Raw genomic sequence first — 24742 nt, 5'->3', positions numbered from 1 at the left:
AACAGCATATCATTTTTTAAGTTTATGGATTAATGCACTAGAATTATATTTTATGTATATGGATAAAAGTAGGTAATGATAGTTTTTGTTTAGGTGTTGTAAGCAAAACCTTGATAGATGCTGAATAATTCAGTGCTCTGTCCATCAGATTCCTAAGTACTATAAAGCTGAAGAGAAGGAAAGTGCTAAAGAATAACCTTTGCTTACCCACAGGCTGCTGTAAACTGGAAGTAATTCCAGTAGTAAAAATACCATTGACTTCACCAAACTGGGGAGAGTACAGCTATGCAGGATAGCTTCCAACTAAACAAAGCATAAACAGGCTAAAGCACAGAAAGAATTTAGTCCATGAAGATCAGGGATCATCACATAACACTAACGATACCTGATCAATGAAAACATCACGACTAACACATGTGACAAATTTTGGGTATCTCAACTTGGTTATGTAATGCTAAATGATGTGGCCATACAAGTCAGTAAGTGAGAAGCTCAGGCAACCCAATATATGACAAAGTGCAAAAGTTGACTCAAACTGCAAGCAGAATATTGTCACAACCTCCTTTCTGTTAAAAGGTCACTTTGCACATTAGTTCCAGCTTCATTGATTAGCAGCTGAGATAACAGCCACTCACACACACCTCAGAGTCATTGGGAAAAAAGACAAGGGGATGACTTTCTGCATACGATCACATTTCTGGTACTTGTTCAATCACAGATAAGGCACAAACAGAAAAAAAGCAGCAGAACAGACTACTCTGAAAACATAACAGAAACAACTTACTAACCCTTACATTTGGCACTGGGGCATCAAAAATGATAATTATTATTGCTGCTGTAATTACATGGCTGAGGCTCAGAAGAATTGCATTTTGCTCCCCTGGAAACATGGCCCCGTGATGTTTGATGGCTCCTAAACCCATAGGAACAGATCTGCCCACCATGGCCAGTTTGCACAACACCTGCAGGATGAAACACCTGAACACTTGAAGACATGCTGCCAGAAAAGGTCCAAACAGGGCTCCCAAACCCACAGCGTTCATCACCCATCCTTCTGGAGGCAGATTATGCCAGCTTAACTTCCTTGGTATATCGATGCCTGTGAGAGTCTTGAAAACTAAACAGCTAGGTCTGCTGTCTGCCGCTAACTTGGGCTTCTCTAATCATAAACCTCTGAGGTGCACCAACATCATGATCTTTCCAGAGTGCTACTCTGTTCCCACCACATCTGTGTCCTTACATAGGATTACAGACCAGCCACTGAGGACTAAGACAGAGATTTTCATATCTAAGCCCTTGTCAAGTGAACTACAGTAAAAATCCTCTCCCTATGAGTCAGCAGTGGTCAGATACATCCTCTCAAGCCAGCTACAAGACAGAAATGCAAGGGAATAAATACATGGAGCCAATTAAGCTTTTTGACTACTAAATACCAAACCAGGCTGGGGAAACATGAGGGCCATATTTTAACTCCACAGAGGTAATGAAGTTGCCATGCTGAAGGATTTCCCATAGTCCAGTAGGACTCAGTACATGATACCAAGCTCTCTCAAGCTCAATTCATCAAATTTAGGCTACTGAGCTATTCTGTTTCATGGCAAACTTAGATTGGACAAGTCAAACCTTATCTTTGACTTCCCAGCAACAAGCAGCAAAGCAGGGAGCGGTTTACCACAGCAAACTATGACTGTCTCCTACATTAAGGTGAGCTTTCAAGATCAGCCATCCCTGGCGCAGAGCCAGAATTTAACAAAAATCCTTCAGAAATATGGTCTCCGCCATGTTTGGTTTAGAGAGAAATACTTGCTAAAAAGTCAGCGAAAAGGTTTTCCTTTGAAACTAGGTAAGTAGAACAAGACTTTTACCTGCTCTCAAGCAGGTAGTTGAAATGTATTCCACTACAGACTTTAAAGTCACCTCACTGGCAACATAACCTCCCAATGTACCGAAAACCAGCACAAAATGTTGAATTAATCCGTATACGCTAGCAAGCACTCCTACAATCATGAATGTTTAATGTAGTTTTTCACTAGCTGACACTGTACCCCCATGGCTGCTATGTGGTTTTGAAGCCCTGAGATGGGGAAGAACTAGAGGGAAACTGCTGTAGAGCAGGGAACCACAGAAAAGCAGAGAGAAAGTCTCTGGAGAAAGCCCAGAACAGAACACTATCACAGCAAAAGAAGCAAGGCAGATAAATGTTAACATCTGGAGTGGGATGGTGTAGGTAGAGAAGGGGGTTAATATGAGCACAGGGAGGAAACTCAGCCTCTACATTCAGTAGTCATGGGGCTACATTTCAATGATGTGTAGAATACTTCCCAGCAATATATAAGATGTTACTGCTTATATGTTGTGCATACAAAGAGATGCAAACAAAAAGAGTTTTCAGAGAGTGTAATACTGGCTGACTGCACAGGGAAAGTTATGATGCACCAGAAGACTGCTGGAAAAGGAACTTTTACACACCTTTGGGGTCTTACCCATATATCTTAATGTTCTAAACCATGACAAATGATTGGATAACAACTCTTATTCCCCTTGTCATCATTGATCTTCTTAGGAGGCTTATTTCCTCAAACCGTGATGATGAACATCTGTAGTCACTTATCTGAGCAGCAAAAATTTATTGCCTTTACTAGAAAATGAAATTTTCCTCCAGGAGAATGGCAATGCACACAAAAGGGCAAATTTCCACCCTGGAGCATGTGCATGCATTCTCCTACTCTTTAGTGAAAACTACATGTATTTATCCCATGTCAGGACCTGGACCAAAGGGTATCTCCTCTGTTAATAAGAATGGCTAATTTCCAATTAAATAAGCTTACAGATCATAGAAATGCTCTAATGAGGAAAAAAAGATGAGGCCCTATACTAATCCTGCTTTCACTGCACATACTTAACAGGGTTGCCAAAGCGGAGTCTCCAAAATACTTTCTAATTACATTGGACTGCCTCCAGCCGCTGTCACTGGCTGAGAATGGGCAAAATTTGCAAAAAAGCAACCCACCAGGAGTTCAAAGATGATATCATTATTTTGGGAAACCCTTGAAGGAGTGAAGAGATAAGAGAACTGTGGAACAACGTGGAACTGTGGAACAAAGTACTGCAGGGCTGGTTTGGATGGAAAATACTGCTATAGTGTGTGGACTTCGTAAGCAGCTGTATAAAAATATTCTGGCACAGCTGGCAGCAGCCCCAAAACTGATAAAATGCAGAAGTGCAGACTAGCAGTAACTCCATAGCATTTATTTTGGACTTAAATACATGCTATCTTCAGCAGTTACAGAAATCTGTACTAGAGACTGGAGTATAAAAAGAAGAAAAGCTGTAGGGCAGAAGTCTCTAAATTCAGTTGAAAGAATCCATACACATCTTCTTTCTCATGTGTTCAGTGGCAAGGGTTGGTACACCAAGTGTGGTTTTCCCCAAGAAAGGGAGAGCCAAAACTAACACCACAGAATGACTGAAGGACCCATAAGTACATCACTGAAGAAAATCAAATTCCTGCTTTTGTCTGATCAATGAGAACTAGCAAATCTGTGCAAGTTGCATGTGACTCTCATAAGAAACAGTACTAAGAACAGTCTCTCCACATTTCTCATCAAGTAGCGTAGTTACCCATTATTTAGCTTGGAGTTCAAAACCTCTATCCCAGTCCGCAGTGCAAGAAGGGCTGAAAGAAATGCAGGTGCCCAGAGTGACACCATAAATATTGACCACAGTGCTCGTTCCATTTCATTAGCCACAAAGCAAGCAATGATCCTTAAGGGAGAGGAAAAGGCAGATGAATTTTAATCAAACTCCCATCCTAAAATGCAAACTTCATGGAATATTATTTCAATTATTGCCTTTACTCATGACAATTGCAGTCTATTAAAAAAAAAAAAAAAAAAAGGAGATATTTCTGGACAGAGAGCCAAAACCTTCAGCTGCCAGGAAGGTGCATCTACATTACACAAAGCAGCCCTATGTAATGACACCCAAGTGAGCTCTGTAACCAGCAAAAACAGTTTTCCAGCTCAGCACTTCACGCTGGGCTTGTTAGAAACACAGTTCATTAACCAGCCAAAACTTCATGCTACCGCAGCAATAGTGTTCCCAAAATACAAACTGGTGTCTGGCAGTGAAGGGGCTGTACAGACTTACCGCTTTACTCACCCAGACCTACTGTGGCAGGTTGACTATGGCTGGATCCTCGTGCCTACCAAAGCTTCTCTATCACTCCCCTCCTAGCTGGACAGGGAAGGGAAAATATAACAAAAGGCTTGTGAGTCAGGATAAGAACAGGGAGAGATCACTCACCAGTTACTGCCATGGGCAAAACAGACTTGACTTGGAGAAATCAGCATAATTTATTACCAATCAAATCAGAGCAGAATAACGAGAAATAAAGACTACATCTTAAAACACCCTCCCCCCACTCCTCCCTTCTTCCTGAGCTTAACTTCACTCCCAGATGCTCTACCTCCTCCCCTCTCAGTGGTGCAAGGAGACAGGGAGTGGGCATTGAGGCCAGTTTGTCACATCTTGTCTCTGCTGCTCCCTCCTCCTCAGGGGAGGACTCCTCACACTCTTCCCCTGCTCCAGCGTGGGGTTTCTGCCACAAGAGATAGTCCCTCATGGACTTCTCCAACATAAGTCCTTCCCACAGGCTGCAGTTCTTCATGAACTGCTCCAGTGTGGGTCCCTTCCATGGGTGCAGCCCTTCAGGAACAGGCTGCTCCAGTGTGGGTCCCTTCCATGGGTACAGTCCTTCAGAAACAGACTGCTCTAGCATGGGTCCCTTCCACGGGTGCAGTCCTTCCGGAACAGACTGCTTCAGCGTGGGACCCTTCCATAGGTGCAGCCCTTCAGGAACAGACTGCTCCAGCGTGGGACCCTTCCATAGGTGCAGCCCTTCAGGAACAGACTGCTCCAGCGTGGGACCCTTCCATAGGTGCAGCCCTTCAGGAACAGACTGCTGCAGCGTAGGACCCTTCCATAGGTGCAGCCCTTCAGGAACAGACTGCTCCAGCGTGGGACCCTTCCATAGGTGCAGCCCTTCAGGAACAGACTGCTGCAGCGTGGGTCCCTTCCATGGGTGCAGCCCTTTGGAAATAGACTGCTCCAGTGTGGGTCCCTTCCATGGGTGCAGTCCTTCAGGAGCAGACTGCTGCAGCGTGGGTGCCTTCCATGGGGTGCAGTCCTTTAGGAACTTCAGGGTGGGTCTCCCGTCAGGTCACAAGTCCTGCAGCAAACCTGCTCAAGGGCAGGCTCCTCTTTCCGTAAGGGCACAGGTCCTGTCAGGAGCCTGCCCCAGCGTGGGCTGCCCACAGGGTCACAGCCTCCTTTGGGCATTCCCTGCTCCAGAACCGGGCCCTCCATGGGCTGCAGGTGGAGATCTGCTCCACCATGGACCTCCACGGGCTGCAGGGGGACAACCTGCCTCACGAGGGGCTGCACCACAGGCTCCAAGGGAATCTCTGCTCCAGCACCTGGAGCACCTCCTCCCTCCTTCTGCATTGGCCTTGGTGCATGCAGAGCTGCTGCTGTCACGTGTTCTCACTCTTCTTGCAGTTGCTTCTGTGCAGTTTTTTTCCCCCCTTCATTATGTTATCCCAGAGCCACTACCACCATTGCTGATGGGCTTGGGCTTGACCAGCGGCAGGTCCCTCTTGGAGCTGCCTGGCATTGGCTCCATCAGCCATTGGGGAAACTTGGAGAAGCTTCCCACAGAAGCCACTCTGTAGCTCCCCTGCTACCAGCACCTTGCCATGCAAACCCAATACACCTACATAGTATAGTACATAAATCCTAAGCCATTTAAACTTCAAAATATATGTCTGGGAATACTGCCAGTGAATATTTGAAGGGGATTACAGAAAATGCATTAGTTGTCACTGAAAATGAAAATACGGATTTCAATTGAAACTCTATATGAGGGGGACCTTTCCCCAAAAAATCCATTAGTCTAGCAGCCATGCTGAATGAAGGGAAATCACACAGCTAGCTCAGACTACACAGTACATGCTGATGTATTTTAAAAGCTACATTTTTATCTACTGAAATAAAACATTTTACTTTTTCTTTTTCTACTTTAATCAGAATATAACCTCATTAAATGACTGTGTGTGAAAAGAACACATAAACTAGAAAGAAAATATAAAAACTTTCTGAATAAATTAATGTTTATTGCTTTTAGATTTTGATATTCTGGTCTTTACTACTTAAATGCAGTTTAAATGTATTACTTGCCACGGCCTTTACGCTAAACTCAGTAAGTCTGCAATTTGTGATAAAATTCCTTATCTCTCTCTTTCTGAAGCTGTGCAAAGATCCAAGGTTAATTTGCAGATAATATTACTTTATGAAATAATTATCTTAGTCTATAGTACTTAAAATAGCTAAATTCAGGACAGATATTTTTAAAAATGAAGCTGTTGTGGCTGTAGGATGGAGTCTGCTCCCTCTCACCATGCATCCCCACACTGGCAGCATCCTGAGTGGGGTGCAGAGTCTGAGTACTCCAAACACAAACTCCCCAGGTAAGCGTGTCCTGAGTCAGGACAGGGATGCTTCATGCCGATGTGTATGCCTGGAGCAGAGACCTCCCTGCAGTGGTGAGTGGTGAGTGAAGGGAACTCAGCCCCAAGCAACCTCATCCTCCAAGCTTCTAAACACCAACAGCAAGGCAGCCTGCCTTCCTCTTTGCAACCACAGCACTTGCTGAAAAATTACTCTCTTGAGCCATTCTTCTCATCCTGCTAATTTTTAAAAACATTCTCCTATTAAACTATACAAATACATTCATTTAGTAAACATCCCATTAACCAGGTCAGCTTACAGTATTCAGAACTTATTATAGAACAGCACCAAATCAATCACAGCAGCAATTATGCAATTGTAGAGCAGACAACTCACTTTAATCTTAATATGGGGCTGGGGATGTACATGCCAATGCTCATTCACATGACTCATTCACTTCCAAATATTGTACACCATTTGATTCACCCCCACTTATGCAGCATTCTCATGTATTTTGATTTGTACGCTTTGTGGACTGTCAAAAAATATTTTCAGTGCTTCACCCTTCGTGTAAGGGATTTCTGTATTGAATTTAAGGATATTTCTAAGCTTCTGTTGCTTGGAGGAAGCTGGGCTAAGTATTTGGAATCTAGACCTAAAAAGTGTTTTTCTGAAAAAAAAAAAAAAAAAAAAAACCAAACAAACAAAAAAACCAAACAAACAAACAAAAAAACCAACCCAAAAAAACCCCACTGAAGATCTTTCCAGAACTACTTGAATAAGTTGTAGAGAAGATAAATCAGAGCTAAGCTTTATGGGATGCTACAGTTACAATGGGGGAGGAGGGTGGGGAAAGCGGCTTTTAAAATCATAGCTCTATCTGCAAGCAGTGATTTATTTGAGCATCTTGGTAAAACAGGTTGCCATATAATATTAACAAACAAGAATATGTTCTGTCAACCGCATACAGTACTACAGACATTTTGGAGACCTAAATAAATAATGCATTAGAAAACCTAGCCTAGTCTGAACTATTGCAGATTCCTAGGATATAAATGAACAGCAATAGTGGAATGATTTTCCTGGGATTAAGTCGTATATAGCGTTAAAAGTAAAGGCCCTAAGATACTTATCGATAGGCAAGAAACTGCTATCTTTAGATCTATGCATGCCTGGGGAGCACTCTGCTAAATTTACAGTCTCAGAGAGTTTCCAAGAGAGTTACCAAATCAGTCAGCTTTATTTGTAAACACCATGAAAAAGAACAAAACACCCTCTTGGCTGCAGTCTCCTTTGACACAGCACTAAGCATATGACAAAACAGTGCTGACTTTGTCGTAAACTTGGGAAATCCACTGAAATTGAGGGTGGGGCAATAAGGGGACACAACAATCTTTCTACATTAAATTTAATGGAAATTTTGCATATGGTAGAAAAAAAGAAAGAAAAAAAAGAATTTGAACTTGAAGGATCGTCGTGGTTTCTACAATGTTCTATGGGCAGCCAAGACCCATCTACCTCCAGCTTCAAGCACAAATGAAGCCATTTCTACCAATGTGTAGTATGTGTTATTAAGTGCATCATTAAGTTCATGAGGACTTACCAGTTCTGCTAAGTCATCGCATTTTCACTACACAAAAGACTTGGTATTTTATATCACATGCACGTTTGCCAGTAATGAATGGAAACAAGCCCCAGATCAGGAGCAGACTCAGGTGCAGTGCCACAGGAGATGTGGAAAGGGAGCACAGATGGCCCTCACATCACCTGGAAGTAACGATCCCTCCAACAAAGCACCCTGGGTTTACCCAGTCCCAGTGAACTCCCTGCTTGCTTGTTAGGGGCAGATAAATATTCTCTTCTTCCAGAATAGTCAGTTTTCAAACTATATCCATCTCCCACTGGGCACAGTGATCAAATCCCCACAGACACCACTAGCCACAGGACCAAGGTAAGAAACAAATTTGTCTCTGTTTCTTCACTCCTTGGTGATATGAAAGGAAAAAGCACTGTCTGATGCTTGCATAGCTGCTGACCTAGTCCTCGTGGATGTGTTGACCCATCAGTTTCTCTTTCTGGACTTTGTAATTACTGGGTCAATATGAGGGCTCATTGGTAGCAACACCATTAGGCAAGTGATGGCAAAATATAGACCGCAGCTACCAAAAAGAGACTGGACAAATTCATGCTCACAGTCCAGTTCCCACATCCCCATGGAAATTTTTTAATGATGAATCTAAGAACTAAAAAAGTATACACTAAAATCTTTACAGTATGGGAAGACCAGGCTTCAAAATTGGAAAATGCATCCCAACAATACAGGATGATTCAGTTTCTAAAGAAATCCCATCTCACGTATGCATTCTTGACAAAAATTTGCTCTGACATTTGCGAACTGCTAAAGACTGAACAGGTTATTTATTTTAAAAGGAACTATGAAATATCTTATCCTGTTACTTGTTTAACTCCTCTAAACAAAGGCAGTACCTAATTTGAGACAACTACAGATGTGCTTCATACAGACAGAAAGAAAAACACCGAACAATGGAATTTTAAATTGTTCTCAATCTCTTCAAAGAGCTAATCTTTCTTGATTTACTAATTTACATTCATTCCAATGCTTAAAAAAACCTACCATTTATTAAATATAGATTCAATTCACAGTTAAACAAATTCAATAATGTAATCTACACTTAAATTAATAGCTTGGCTTCAAAGTTTTGAGGGAATTAAGTGTCTTCCCTTTTATGGCAGTTCTTAGCATTATTTCTGGTCACAGCTTCAGAGCTCAAGCTCAGTCAAGGTCCACTGAACTCACATTTCTCACAAGCCAGGATCCCAGTGAAGGCTGAATACCATCCCACAGAGGGCACTGAATTTAGTGTGAAATCTGCCAACAGGAAGATGTTAAAGAGCAATTTGGAGCTGCATCCTGTGGCCTTTTTCCCTGCTCTGCAATTTCTCTACCATTTCATCACATGCTCTTCTCTTTCTATTATGACCACCTGACTAATCGCAAATTGCTGCCTAATGAAAAGTACTGGCATTATAATACTGAAGTAGAATTAAAAGAAAGATTTACTTTAAAAACCTGACAGACCAATATGGCCCAGAGCAAATCTTGCTAGTGCAGAACTAGCCTCAAATTTCCATGTCCTGAATTCTTAATTAAAAGTTTGTCAAAACTTCTTATTTTAAGGGGGAAACCTTCCCCTCCAGCATCCATTAACCTCAAAACAAATGACTAAATTGTTTTTAATCCCCCTACTTCATAAACAGCTTGATAAAAAGAAACCCAAAGAAAGTGCAACGCTTATCTTTAATTTCCACTCAACTGCCTTCAGTACTGTATAAAGGTGGCTCTCACAATCATTCCTGTCCAGCATGCAAGGTGCAGCACTGAAGGAATTTCAGCTAGAGAAAAAGCCTTCTGTAGGGCCACCCAGCAGGAAAGGATTAAATTACATACAAAAAAAAAAAAAAAAAAAAAAAAAAAAGCCCTTCTTTTTTCCCCCCACTAAAGAGCTGTGGTCAGAGATCAATGTGAGAAGCTGTCTATTGAAGTTAGACTTGAATTATTCCATTGTATAAGCCTCAGGAGAAATTTACTGCTGAGCCCCACAGCATGGAACACAACCAGATGCTATGTGCAGCTCCTTCACCTTGTTTGAGGAACAGCACACACAGAAGACCTCATGGCTGCAGGCTGCTCCCAGCCTTTTCCTCCATCCTGGCTTCTCAGCATCTCCCCCCCTCCTCTCTCACACCCCAGACCCTCCTGCAGACTGAGATGGAAGGAAGTCCTTAGCCCCATACAACGCCTGTTGTTACAGGTAGTAACATTCACTACCAAGTCTCAGTCTTGAGTCCACAAAATCAGGTTGAGTTTACTTCTTTTAATATTACTTAATGAAAATAAATTCCTAGATACTACCTCATACAGAACTTAATTGGCTTATTTTGAAACTTTTTTTTTTCTTTCTATCATATGAGTTGGATTCCAGCCCAATAAACTTCACATACAGAATGTAATAAAATACAGCCAGTCATTTCTTTACCCTAATGATCCTCTGTTCAGTTTAAAACCTTTATATTTTGACAATTTCTCTTGGAAAAAAGGTCTTGGTGAAAATAATTTTGAACTGAGAACTGGGCAATTTTTCTGTCTATTAAGACTGAAAAACATCAAATGCATTACAAACTCCTTTCTGGCTTGTTTTAGCCCAGCGTCCTAAGGAAATCAGGATATGCCATTGTGCTGTTTAATTGACCACCACAAAATTTGGAACTGTTTCATAATGTAAACAAAATTTGGCAGAAGAGTCGATCCTTTAATGATTTAAATGCCTACTTGAACTATCAGCTGAGTGTTGGAGAAAGTCATAAACCATTGCTACCACTGAAGGAAAGTCATCCTTCTGCCATGTCTGCTGATTGGACACTGGCTGGTCAAACATCAGTTCCCAGAAGAGGAAAAATGCTACAAGCATGTAGAACATGAAGCTCTTCTCATTCACTCTTTATTTTTTTTTTAAGTATTCTGTGAACATCTCTGCAAACTGTCAGCTGTCTCTTTCATGCAAGTTCAGAAGAGCTGGTTAAATGAAAGGCGCATGCCCGCACAACCCATGCTGGGCTTTCCTGCAATTTAGCTACAGCATCCTTCAGAAAAATTGAATAAATGGTGTCTTAAACTGTAATATATGGTTAAAGACAAATGGTTTAAGGACAATGTTAAAGCAAAAAGCTTTGCATTCATGTACCTCAAGGGCATAAAATCCCAAGGAACCTACGGAATTTAGGAATAAAAACCTAAGGAATTTTTGAGGTCAAAACCATGTAAAGAGGCTCTAAAAGCACCATATAAAAACCTGGTGAAAATACTACTGACATTAATGCTATGAATAGCCACTGTTTATTTTCAGAGAGCCCTTTTTATATGTATCAGAACTGACAAGGGTGGGACTAAAGAATAAAATGCCTTACAGACTCTGCTTGGGCTGAGGAAGGTAAAAAGATGTTGTAAAGCATCCTCACATCTTACGTTCCTCAAGAGTGGGTACCCAGTGCTTTATGTTTGAGAAACTTAATAAATAGGTTACCAAATCATATACAAGTAGCATGGAAAGGACCTAGGTATCTTAAACACTTCCTTCACAAGCAGAAAAGCAGTTAAGTCCTTAATCACTTTTGGAATCCATTTAATTCCAAGAAACAGAACCCTTATGTAATAGATTAACCCTCACTGTGACATCTTCCACCCAGTCCTCCTGGTAACTTCAGCCACCTTTGTGTCACAGATCCAGGATCATGTCCTTAATCATAGAATCATAGAACAGTTACGGTTGGAAGGGACCTTAAAATCATCTAGTTCCAACCCCCCACCACAGGCAGGGACACCTCACACTAGACCACATCACCCAAAACTCCATCCAGTCTGGCCTTGAACACTGCCAGGGACAGAGCATTTATCACTTCTTTGGGCACAACACTTTTCAAATCAATCGTTTTACCCTTCTTACTCTTCTATCCACATAAGTTAATTTTAGAACTTGTCTTCTACCTACCTTTGCAATACAGTTCAAGAAGGATCCTATTTTGCTCACTTATCCCTTTTTTTGAATCAGCATTCCCTAAGAAGTACAATAGCCCTTTAAAAAGGATATGAACTCAACATGCATGTGAAGTTATGCTTAGTTTAAAGAAAACAGCCTAACAGGTATTTTATGCTGCATGCTTCATTTCGCTGAGAAAACAGGAATTGCTCTTGGCACTTTGCAGATATTTTTCCTGTTTCCCGTAGAAACAATCTAAGATTTTTGTCTACAATATACTATGAGAGGCAAAACAAAATAAATCTATCTTAAGATTGAACTGAATACAAATACTTTCACAGTTATAAAATACAATAAAAGACCCTTATATCACTCTTATAATTGAAAGAGTAGAAAGCATCAAATTCAATAAAAATATCCTAAAAACCAGTTTCTAAATAAATAGGTTAAAAGTATACGTTTGCATTCGCAAATTTGCATTACCCTAGTATGCAAATATTAATCCTTCTCTACTGCTTCTTCAAACCTCTTGCACCAATGTAACAGACCTGTGGGTCACACACACGTGCCATGCTCTTTAGGTAACCTTTATCACAAATTCAGATCAACTTATGTCAAACTTATTCCATAACATTTAAAACATAAAGGGCAGTACAGATCTTGCCATAATAACGGATGTTTGTATTTTTCTTAATGTTATAATTCGCCTTTCTGAAAGGGCTACTTTGAACCTTTGTTCCAAATCTACACGTGTTTAAAGCTCAGGTTCATTAAGAAAAAAAAAGAACCAGCACCTGCTGCTCCCTCTCACTAGTGCAAATGGGAGCTGTATCTTTGAAAATTCATCTCCTTGCTGCAGAAACAACCACAGGGAAGGAATGGCCTTTGCCCTCACTATTTTAACACTGCTCTGAAGTCTTGAAAAAACATCTTTTGGAGACATTAGGTATCAAAAAGGAGCACTAGATACTGAAAAGAATCGTGCATAGAAATTCATTTGAGGGCATTTGGTACTGACCACAAGCTCACTCTTACCTCAGCTGGCACAGAAAAAATATTTTCACAGGTAGCTGTAATACTTTACAGTGACAAGCACAGAAAGGATGAAAACTGGCTATATTCCTAATCAACTCTACTGGTATCTCTGTCTGCCAACTACACAAGAGCTAACGTCACCACTGGATACCAGTGATAGCTGCCTTCTGGATAACTGACACAAATCACACCACCAGCATTTGAAAAAGCACAGCCACAGTTCAGCTGGAAATCATGCAACATATCTGCACGCAAAGATAAAGAAAATTAATCAAAATCTGTTTGAGTGTATCCTTTAGATTCAAACCCACAACCTTCCAGCTTTCCAGCATTATATATTTCAACCTGTATTTTAGCACAATATGCCTGACTTTAAGGTGCAGATATTTACACAAATGTAGCTACTAGAAGAATTGTTTAGACTTTTGTGTATCTATCTTGCTTGGCTTGTGGGCCATATGTTTGCTATGATCTTGAATGAAGTAAAACTGTCAAAGCGTGACAAAGCAAATAAAGCTCTTATTTTTCAGCAGCTTACCCTAAAATTAACCTAAAGCTTAGCTTATCAGCAGAGGATGCAGAGAGAGTAAATTCTCTTGAAGTCATGATGGTGTCTGTCCTTAAATTGTCAGTACACCAGTCCTAAAGCAGGTCACAATCTGCATTTTGTCTTTTTAAACATTTCCAGTAGGAGACATCAAATATTTGGCATAGTACCAGCTGCTGTAAGGCTTTATTGAGGTAACTACATCCACTCCACCTGGCTTGTAAACAGCCAGCCTGCTCAAAGAGAACATCAATCTTTATGACTACAAAAAAAAAAAAAAAAAAATCCATAGAATAAACCACACACCATTCTTCAGGATTCCTGATACTCATCAGCCTTGCTACTACACTGCAATATGCTCCTTCAACCACGCTGCAAAATGAGAAGATGAGAAGTATGGATCCTATCTGACTGCTAGAAGGCTCTGCATATTGCCTTCTAGGATTTGTGTTTCTAACAGGCAGGAAAACACACCCGTTTGGGATCAACAGCTCCAAAAATGGGGTATGGTGGAATACACTCATGAACTAAGAGGAGGAATGAGTCATATGATATAGAAGGCTGAGCCCCACAACAGTAATTGAATCTGCAGGCTTAGAAGAGCTGGTACCTGTTTAACTTTATTGATTATATGTGCAATGTGTGTCGAGCAACTGGATGATTTTGCCATTCCCTACAAAATAATTCAAAATCTCACTGGTTTAAAGTTTTCTCACTTCCAGTTTGCATTTACATGAACAGTCCATAACAGTTATTTATTAATCACACCCCCCTAAGACAAAACTCCCACTGTCCTGTTAATGCTGACAGCACACAAGATTTGGTTGAAGCGGTATATAAATTTGTCTTTTTGAACCTCAATGATTTAAAATGCCAAGACAAAACAGTTCTTAATCCATCAACCAAGCTATTTAAGCTATATATCATTCTCTCATTCACTGTGTATTACTAGAAGCACACTCTCCACCCATCCCTCTCACTAAGTCAAAGCCCTCATGGGTATGCTCTGCTACAGGCAGATCTGGGAAAAATCATCACTGAAGAAAAATTGATTTTTGTTACTCCAGGTATGAAGATCAGATTAAAGACAGGTACATTTCCACTTCAACTTCAAAACAAGTCTTTTAATTTTACAAACAAAACTGCTTCTTACACTTTCCAAAAGTTTTAGTCTCTAAAATAATGATACCAATCTACATGTCTGCTACTCTTACAGGAGAAACAAAATCTAGATATACCATTAGACACAGTGTTGTGTCACTGAACACAACACATCAATGGAGATTTAAGATCTTATTCCAATATGTCAGAAAGAATTTATTTATAAGTTACTTTCAATAAATTGAACACAGTAAATCTTTTCTCTGAGAAATTAAACAGACTCTGAAATTCATTCTATATTATTAATCCATTAAAAGACGGTAACCCAAGAATTCTCCCCAGGTAAGAACTCAGCTTTGCTGAGATTTACGTTAAAATAGAAGAGCTCAGAAAGGTGTTAGCTTCATGCCCTCAACCAGGAATAAAATCAGACACCACCTCTACTCGCAACCTCTTCCTTCTGGAGGATTCAAGCAAGCTGTTGAGGATGCTCCTGCTTCTCACGATGCTGTGAACCAAGCAAAGCACGCACGGCAAGCTGCCTCTGCAGACCACCATTCTTAGGGAGCACAGGACATGCCGTGGTTGAATTGGAAGTACAGAGAGGTAACAGAGCACACTATTATTAATACTCTACCCCCAAAGAGTCTTCAGCTTCCATAAGTGAAGAGCTTCTCTGTCAAACTCTTGCAGAACATAATATTGGATCTTAAAATAACACTGATTTGATTACCTTACTTCCCTTTACTCTTCGCTTGAATTCCAACAGGATTTCAGTGTCTGCTCTGTCAATAGAGCTGTGTGAATAATGGATTTCTGTTTGGGCACTGAACCAAGGGAAAGAAAAAAAAAAAACCTCTATAACTGTTATAAATAGACTGAAGAGAGACTGCGAACGACTGAGGAAAAAAGTAATTTCACGATAAGTCAAAAAGCTGGTTTAATCTAAAAGGAATATTTGCTTTTATATTAACAACCTCTTTTAAAAATATTCTTTTAATTTTGTTTAAGACTTGGCCTAGTTCATTCACCAAAAAAACCCAAATCTTAATCATTTAATCTAAAAACGCTGAAACATTTTTACTCTGAAACACTGCTCTCCAATTTTACAAATAAAACTGTCAAATGGAATAGAAATATGGAAGTAGATGTATTTCAACCAAAACGTACTCTTTCGGTGAACTTATTAACACTTATAAGCAAAAACCCTCTCATCTTCTTGGAAAGTGCCATGTTCTGGATATCGACTGCCTAGAACCAGAGATCGCACAGAAATCTAAAACAAAACTGTTCTGCTGAATTGACTCTCATCAGTACTGCCAGAGCAGCAGCAGTAATAGTAGAATAAAGGTGAAATAAGGGTGACTGATTTTTTACTCCACAGTCATTTACGGTCCTGACTGCTCTTTGCTGCTGCTCATGCAGCCCCATGTCCAGCAGCAGCGAGGCTCAGTAAGTCCAGGCTCAGGCAATGGGTGCTGCCTCCAGCTCAGGTAACTCTTGCAGATCGAAGCCAGCAGCTTATTCCACTGAGAATACTTAAAAGAAAACATCTTGCCACCATCACAGCTATGACAGTAAGATTGCAGCATGTTTAATTTCTAAGGTACCATCTAGGAAGATTGTCTTAGCAGAGTGGTTTACCCCTTATAGGTGCAAGTCACAGGATTTGCCAGATATTTTCCTCATATATGGCATGGAAGGGTGAACAGAAACCTCCAAAGTACCTGGGAACATCTAAGTGAGGCAGAAGCTGCTAAAGAAGGTGGCTTGTGACAGGTCCCAGGAACAGTCATTTGAGTGCTACAGGAGAAGGTAGAAAGCAATGTTCTTTTGGAATCTCTGGACTCTGCTCCTTAGAGTTTGGCACCTGCATTTCCCTACCACTGTGTGAACTATGCATGAATAAGGAACCAAGAGATTATTCACCACTGTTATAAATACTGTACGCTGAAAGGAAGACAACCCCACAAAATTAAGAAAACCTGATACCCAGACTGACAGTTTAGAAGGGAAAATACTTACCAGCTTTTGAGCTGTGACTGGGCTGGTTAACTAGAAAACAGCCTGAATCCAGCAAAATCATACAACCTTTGCATTAAACCTCGTTGCCAATCTGATAATTTCTGATTAAAACAGTGAAGCCTTTGGGTATAAACTATTTCTTATTTTTGATTATTTAGACACTATGCTGTTCACTATGACACAAAAATCATCCTTGTTATTAATAGTTCTTCTGGTAGGAATCAGAACGAGCAGAAGCAAATTAATAGCTGATGACAGGGAAATTACAACAAACTAGACTGACAACTTGTGGGTATGATTCTGAATAATAACATTTTGCATCTATTCAAGAGTACTGCTAATAGGTGAGATTTAGTTTATAATACTGTCAGAAACAGTTATAAAAGGCTAGAAAAATAAATTGTCACTTTATGAGTCATACTTGTTATTGCATGAATTTATCATATGAATTTATTGTAGTTCCTTCTTACATATGTTCTCAGGTTGTACTCCTCATTAAAAGAACTGCTGTGTTCACAAGCTACATGATCATAATGTGCATTTTCAAATACTGTAATTTGGTTCAACATTTGTCTTGTTTCAATCTATTTTTCTGTTATTAATACAGCCTAAAACAGATGTGGAAAATAACAAAAGGGTTCCCAAATTCCTCCATCAGATAAAACTCAACACCATTTATAAGTTAAATACAATTGTATTTCCTGGCATCTAAATCAAAAACTGGGAAACTACCTATGAAGGCACACCAGCTCCTGTTTTGACTGAACTTTTACCTGCCACACCCTGAGTCAAGTCTTGCTGTCTAATGTTATCTGCAGTTTTCTGCACACTACTACAACATTGAATTCCCTTTGTCACACCATACTCAAAGTGCTTGTACCTATCACAAAGGAAGAAGCAGCAGAGCACAAAAAAGATTATTTTAGTCATTGTTTTCAAAAAATGAAACTTTGGACTACTACTATCAAAAAATGAAAATTGGACTACTGTCCAATTGCATTTCAAAATTAAAAAGGTTTGACCGTGTTTGTGGTTTTGTATCTACTGAGCAGCATCATTTAAGGAGACCAAGTGAACTGGAAAGTTTTTAGAGAGTTATTTTCATCTGGTCAATACACAGTAATGTTTGTCTGTTCTAATCAAGACTGCATAAATTCAAATGTCAAATACTTGCAACCATCTGATCAAGAATACATTACAAACAAGAGATTATGCAATTCTTTGTTGAACAACCTAAAACAAAAACTGACAAAAATCACAAATAATCCTTGGGTTATGTGTGAATATAAAAAAGAGTTTGCAAATAAATTCTTTGATCTAAATTATAGATCCAGGTACCAAATGATACACTTACACGATCCACTTGTAACTAGCATCATCCATTTTCCTGTACTATTCTTTTGTCTTCACAGACTTCCTCAGAAGTATTCATTGTCCTTCACTAACTAAATAAAGAACAGTTTGCTGATAAAATTTTGTTTGTAAGAAGCATGCAATATAGGTCTTTTCTCATATTACGCATTACTTTATTACATTTCTACACATTATTTAATTTCATTTGATTTATTACACTACTGTCTTCTGATGCTACAGAAAAGTTGAACTCGAGGGATACGGACCAGACCCTAAGAGTTTCTAGCAAGCATAATATGCATGTTTAACAACTTATTAACAGAGATTAGAGATGTAACTAGGTGGGAACAGAGACACCTAACAGTGACAAAGTTATGAGATTATTATGGTCTTCTCATTCCTCCTCATCTATGCTAACGACTGCAAATCACAGATTCCAGCTACCCAATGAAAACATGTTGTGTGTAGTATGTGCCGTATGATGGCCATTTCATTATGGACCCTCTACATTAACCTATTTAAGAAACAAAAACTCACTTTTGTACCTCTAGGCCAAGTGGAAGTAAGAATGCTACATCACTGAAATTCACACAAGCCCTTACAAAGAGAAACTGCTTTGACAGCGAAGTCTTCAGAGAAACCTTGCAAACCAGAGTAAGACCCGTGTGCAACTTGCTCCTGAGTTGTTCAAGCTCCAGCTCAGGCCAGCGGCACTTTGTTACTTGGGTCAGTACCACAAAATCTTCTCACCATAAACGATGGCTTCTTAAAATGGAAGGAGAGAACACTAAAAGGGGCTCCGAAGTTGAGGTTTCTGTTAGAGAAATACGTTAGCTGCTGCTCCCTGCTCACCTCCCAGACAGGTTCCTCCCAACCCTCTCTCATGACCCAGGCTGGCAGCACAAGCATGCAAGAGACGTGGCATGGGAAAAAGACACTAGAGTGAGCAAAAGTGGGACACAGAAGGGCTAATGCGTCGTTAACCTCACTCACTATCTATCAACACATACAAGAGATAAAGATGAACCTCCAAGCTATATCTTGCTGGAGAGAAGTTTAGGCCAGTAGGATCCCACAGGCTCTGCTGGCAGCAGCAAAGTTGTCTGCTGTGGGAGAGAGGACTGGGAAACATGGCCAGTTCCCTTCAACTGCAGTCAATGTAATTAAAGCTCAGTTTTGTCAAGCAAAAGCTGCATCTCCTCATGACAAAAGGCCTCAGGTCCCTGAGCCATGGAAAGCAGTATGCAACTGCATTATACAGCAGAACATGGGCTAGCAAAGGACACAGGTTCGGCCATGCTGTGGGTAAAGGGAGAGGAGAAGATGGGCAAGGGCAAGAAGCCACGATGCCAAGCTCGTCTGTAGCATGGCTGACACAAAAAGGACTGACGTATCAGCTACTTCTCACTTCTAAAGAGCAGTGAACTAACACACTGAAACAAGAAGAGGAGAGCATCATGCCAAAAAGCCTGGCATTATATGAAAATGACGACAGCTTGCAGGCAAGGATACCCGTAAGACCCAAAGTACCCTAATCAACATACTCCAGGCCCAAATAAACTGTTCTTAGGATGATGATACATTGGATTTTGTCATTTAACAGAGTCCAAAAAAAAATGTTTTGTTTTTCAATCCCTTTAGGCATTCAGTGGGAATACTGAACAAAAATGCCAGGCACAGAAGACACAATGACTGGATAAATGACCGGATTTTAGGATACAAAGCTGAATTCTACAAAAGATGTTTAAGTAAATGAAAATACCAGCCCATAATGCAGCTGTTCTAAATGCTTTCAGCAGGGCAGTTACTTGCACAGAATTTTTAACTTCTGTATAATGCTAAGCATTAGCATAGGCCTTGTGCTATTTACCTGCAATTGATATGCCTCTCAGTTTCACACAACTCCCTACTGGCTTCCCACTACCAAGTAACCAGCTATTCCAGATAAAACACTTAATGCAACTCTGCAGCTTACTCCAGCTTTTATATCTAACAAAACAGACCACTTACTGCAATTACAATCTATTTAAGAGAACCTTAGAGAAGAAACAAAGGTTATAAACAAAGTAACTAGTGTTACTGGATTGACAGAAGAAGAAACTATTTTTTTTCCCCCAACTTTTTTTTTATTCTAGTGGATCAAAAATTCAGGAAAGCTTAAAAGTAGTTCTAGCCAGTGCTTCTGATCTGCCTAGTGATCTAGATAGTTCCTTGTGAAACCTCAGCTAGAACTGGGCAATGAACACATCCAGTGAAAATGTTTACCTTGGGGTCATGGGGTTGGAAGAATATCCCAACTTTGTTTTTGTAACTAAAACATGCACAGGTAATTGAAATGAAAAGGGTACTATGAGACTTCCAATCCCTTGTTGAACAACTAAGTGAAGAAGAGACACTTCAGAGGTATAGCTTCTTAAGGATCATAGACACAGAGAACAGTTTGATCAGAGATCAATGAGCATCTGCCATGGTTTATGCTTTCCTTCCAAGTCTCAAGTTGCAGCATAAAAATGGATTATGGCACAGTTTTAACAGTGTGAAGTACATGGTGCTCCTTAGCAATACAAGACTGCATCTGCAAACATTGCTGCAGGAATGGACCTACAGTTACAGTTACACACCAGAAGAAACCACTCAGACAACATGCAGAGACAGCTCTTTGCTCTTCATTATATTCTGGCTATGTCATTTTATAACAGTTAAAGATTTATTTTATTTTTTTTCTTTCTTTCCCATTTTCACAAACTTACAAGAAAACCACATATACTTAAAAGTATTTCAGGAGAATCTGTGATCTTCACACAAAGCAGCCATCATTTCATTCTGTCAGATTCTAATGCCTCAGAAGTGTCACCCTTTTTTTAGCCATTTGCCAATTAACCCCTCTTGTTATCAACTTGAAATTGTTTCCTGTGAGTGCTCTCAGCACCATATAAAAGAAGAATTCTCCATTTCAGACATAATATCAGGCTCTACAGTTCCACAATTTTGCCACTTTCGAGATGATAGCTGTCTCACCATGACTAAGGACTGCAAAATTGTGCTCCATGTAATTGAATCTAAAGATCTGACAACACTGACCTTATCAAGAAATGAAACTTTTGGCTGAGGTTCAAACCATGCACAAGAAATAAGCTCTTGCTGGTTGTTTGTAAACATCATAGAAAAATGTACTTATTCATTAACAATTTGTAAACCGAACACACTGTAGGTCTCAAACTGCTGCCAAGTAAACTATTATTTAGTACTATCAGTTCATTTACATCTAATTCTTGTATAAATTTTAGCAGTATAATTGAGCATCCCTTCTCATAATTGTAAAAGGGTTATTCTAAGATATAAATATGCAGACCACACGCTAAAAACTGAGCATAGAGGAAATGCTAGGGGCATCAAAACCCGAAAGTTTCATAAAAATTCAGTAAGGAGCTATTGTAAATAATCACAATTGCTCTGCAGGAGAATGCCATTTTAGAAACGGGCACAAAACACATGGGGCTGTTAAGACAATACCATTGCATACCTTTCTTGTTCTTGCATGCAGCTTTCAGGATGCGTTTTCCAGGTCCACATTTTCCATGGTCAGTCACACATATTCCTTCTGAAACAACCCACTCATAACACATTGGGTCTTCACAAGGAATAGATTCAATTAAATGCGGACAATCTGCCAGGGTGTCTACTGGATCCACGATCACTTGCCTTTGTCTCATCCTAAAGCCTGGAAAAATAGAAACCAAGCAACTTGACAAGCAAAAAAATTATTTATACCAATAATCTAGTTACAAGAGGACTATCTAAGTCATCTGGAACTAGGGAATATAAATAAAAACCAGGGTACAACGCTTAAAAACTGAACTGATTAGGACAACACTTGGCTGTATATGTATGCAAATTTTAAGAGCATGTAAAGGATTCCAACAACCCACATTTTTCATATTTCTTTTTCCCTTTCATCAACATTTGATAGAAATATACTTGTCCAAATATAGGAATTTGCCACTGATGCATATATTAATCTAATAACAACATTAAGATAAGAAGAGAGAAACAGTTACAGGAATTGAAGATATAAAGGACATCTATATTCTGCCTGGGAATCCACTAATGAAAAGACTTGTTTTGAGATGGAGCAGAGCGGTTTACTAAGAAATTAGTATTCCACTTTATGAAGGTGTAAGGATTTTTGATACATAATGCATATCACACCTCCTTGAAATGACATCTTATTAAACTGGAAGATTCAAATGTAAAGTGGAAGGAAAAGGTTACAGAAATAATGAAAGAATTGATTACATAAACTACCTCCTTCTGAATAAAACCGAAAGTCATGTTGCTATATAAAATGCAGAACTAATGTGCCAGTATCTTTCAGCATGTTTTGTTATGTAAATGACAGAATTCTAAGAAAGACATTAAAAAAAATACATGTTGGTCTTTCTTACAACAGTTTCAGACAAGGGGCAAATACACGGCATTAGTGGAGGCCACATGGAAATGCCTTGGCCATGAAACAGAAATGAAAACAAAAAATAAAACATTCCAGAGAATACAACAGACCAAACTTCCACCATTTGCAAATCAGCAAAATGAAATCATTCAAAACAATTTAAAAATGAAACTTTAATGTTAAACCAGTATTATTTTACTATTTCATTTTTAATTTGAAAAATTCTGACCAGCTCAAATCACTTCAAAAACTTATTCTATTTCCAGATAAGTGTAATTTCCAAACAATAGTATTCATTCCCTGGCATGAACTCCAACAGTCCCCTTTTCAACTCAGACCCTTAGGAAAGGCTTTGCAATGAATTTCAAAGTGTTGCAGCAACAAACATTTAAGCTAGTCAATTAGGATCCAAGGGAGTTAAATTATATTTGCATACTCTTCTTCCAGGAATTTAAAACAAACCCAGACCAATGAGAACAATCTCTTGCGTCACCTTAACTCCAGGATGGTAGGGCTGTGGGATAAACACCACCCAAGCATTGCCCTTGAATCCAGGCATGCAGCTGGACTTCCAAGGGGGATCAGAGAGGGACAGCCTGGCACTGCGGAGGTCTGCAGCTGCTATCCCAGGAAATCCTCTTTTTCTACAAGTTCAGTGCAGGACAAAAGGATCTGAATCAGGATGAAAATCTTATCTTATTCTTTTCTTTTTTCTTTTTTTTTTTTATTTTCTCCTCCCAAGAATAACTGCAGAAAGCTTTTAAAGGTCATATTCCATTCCTGAATGCACATCAAGGAGGTTCATCCTATGGTTAGATTAACTTAAAAAAAAAAAATCCATTTAGCTTCCAATGTAAAATTTGACACAACTGCTTCTGCAATCTCATCATAATATTCCATTACCTGCTTTAGATCCCCAAACACTGCAAAAGCAGTATGTAAGAGTAGCCATTACCTCTTCCTCTGTGGTGGTCCTGGCAGTTCTCATGAAGGCAAGGGCCCCACACTGACCAAACAGATACCACACATTCGGATGGGCACGGCAGGTTACACAGCTGGGAGGCGGAGGGAGCAGGTCCTAGGCATAGCTTCCCATCAACTGGTCTATTAACTAAGACAAAAAAAGAAAGGAAAAAAGAAAAGCAGGGCTGTAACTTTGCCCTGACCAACACATGGAGCTCCAGACTTTACTGCTGGCCTTAGTTTTCCAGAATACACCAAACTCCTGTGCTTTCTTAGGGTCTTACCTCCTAGAGCAAAAAGTTAATCCTCTGTTCAGCAAGGCACTCAAAGTTTCATCTAAATCATCCATATTCAGCAGGCCAACTAAAACTAAGCTTAACAGTAAACAGTGCTTTAAAACTAAATTCATTGTTGATTTTCAACAATGCTGTAGCAACAAATTAGAATCTAATCCCCTGCACTGATGGCCAAGGCGACCTCTTTATATCATACTAAAGAGAAAAACACATGAGAAGGAAATCCAAAAAAGCTCACACTGCAATGGGGAGCCAGGCAGAGGCAGATAATACAAACCTGAGCACGGGGAATCTACCTGTGTTCATCTCCACAAGGGGCACTGCCACCTCTGCATTACAGATGCATGCTCTAAACCTTTGAATTTTCTCCATCTACTTTCAATAAAAGTGAAATAAAAATAAAATTGAAATAAATTGAATAAAATTGAGCAGAGCTCTCTTTCTTCTACACAGACATATACATAAAGCCTCTTAACATGTACTTGAGCTGCCTACACCCAAGGCTTGCATGGCTTTCCAAACCTCTTCATCCAAGAGATGAACTAACCCCAAACTCTGCCAAGTACCAGTTTAGTTGATACTGACAATAACTTTGGAAAGCCAATTCCCTTCGTGTTTTCCTTTATAATAAGAGATTTCAACTAACTTTAAATTTCAATTAACTTCTCCGGCTTTTTTATGAGGGGCAGTGGGAAGAACGAAAAGAAGGGGAAAGACTCTTAAATCTGTCTTCTAAGTCATTATATAATATTGCATTTTAATTACATTATGGGCTGAATTTGGCTGTCTCTTTAGATAAATCAATATCAAAGCAGTCTTTCAAAAGGCAAACGCTTGTTTGAGTTTACTCTGTCATGGTATTACAGAGACTTCATTAATTTTTATAGCTACTGATTTTGCTTTATCCTCA

General features: G+C 39.7%; 1 protein-coding gene across 1 annotated transcript in view; it reads right to left on the bottom strand.

The window, feature by feature from the left end:
* The window catches only part of THSD7B (thrombospondin type 1 domain containing 7B), a gene marked incomplete at both ends in the record, with an annotated part of 281668 nt that overhangs the window by 168102 nt on the left and 88824 nt on the right, over positions 1 to 24742 (bottom strand). Inside the window, 2 exons of the mRNA XM_080620490.1 lie at positions 21647 to 21844; positions 23529 to 23684. Coding sequence (XP_080476616.1) covers positions 21647 to 21844; positions 23529 to 23684 — 354 coding nt within the window. The remainder of the gene's footprint in view (positions 1 to 21646; positions 21845 to 23528; positions 23685 to 24742) is intronic.

This window comes from Psittacula echo, assembly GCF_963264785.1.
Source record: "Psittacula echo genome assembly, chromosome: 6".
Classification (NCBI taxonomy): domain Eukaryota; kingdom Metazoa; phylum Chordata; class Aves; order Psittaciformes; family Psittacidae; genus Psittacula; species Psittacula echo.
Note: the sequence above shows the minus strand (reverse complement) of the source record. Positions and strands in the feature narration are given on the sequence as shown.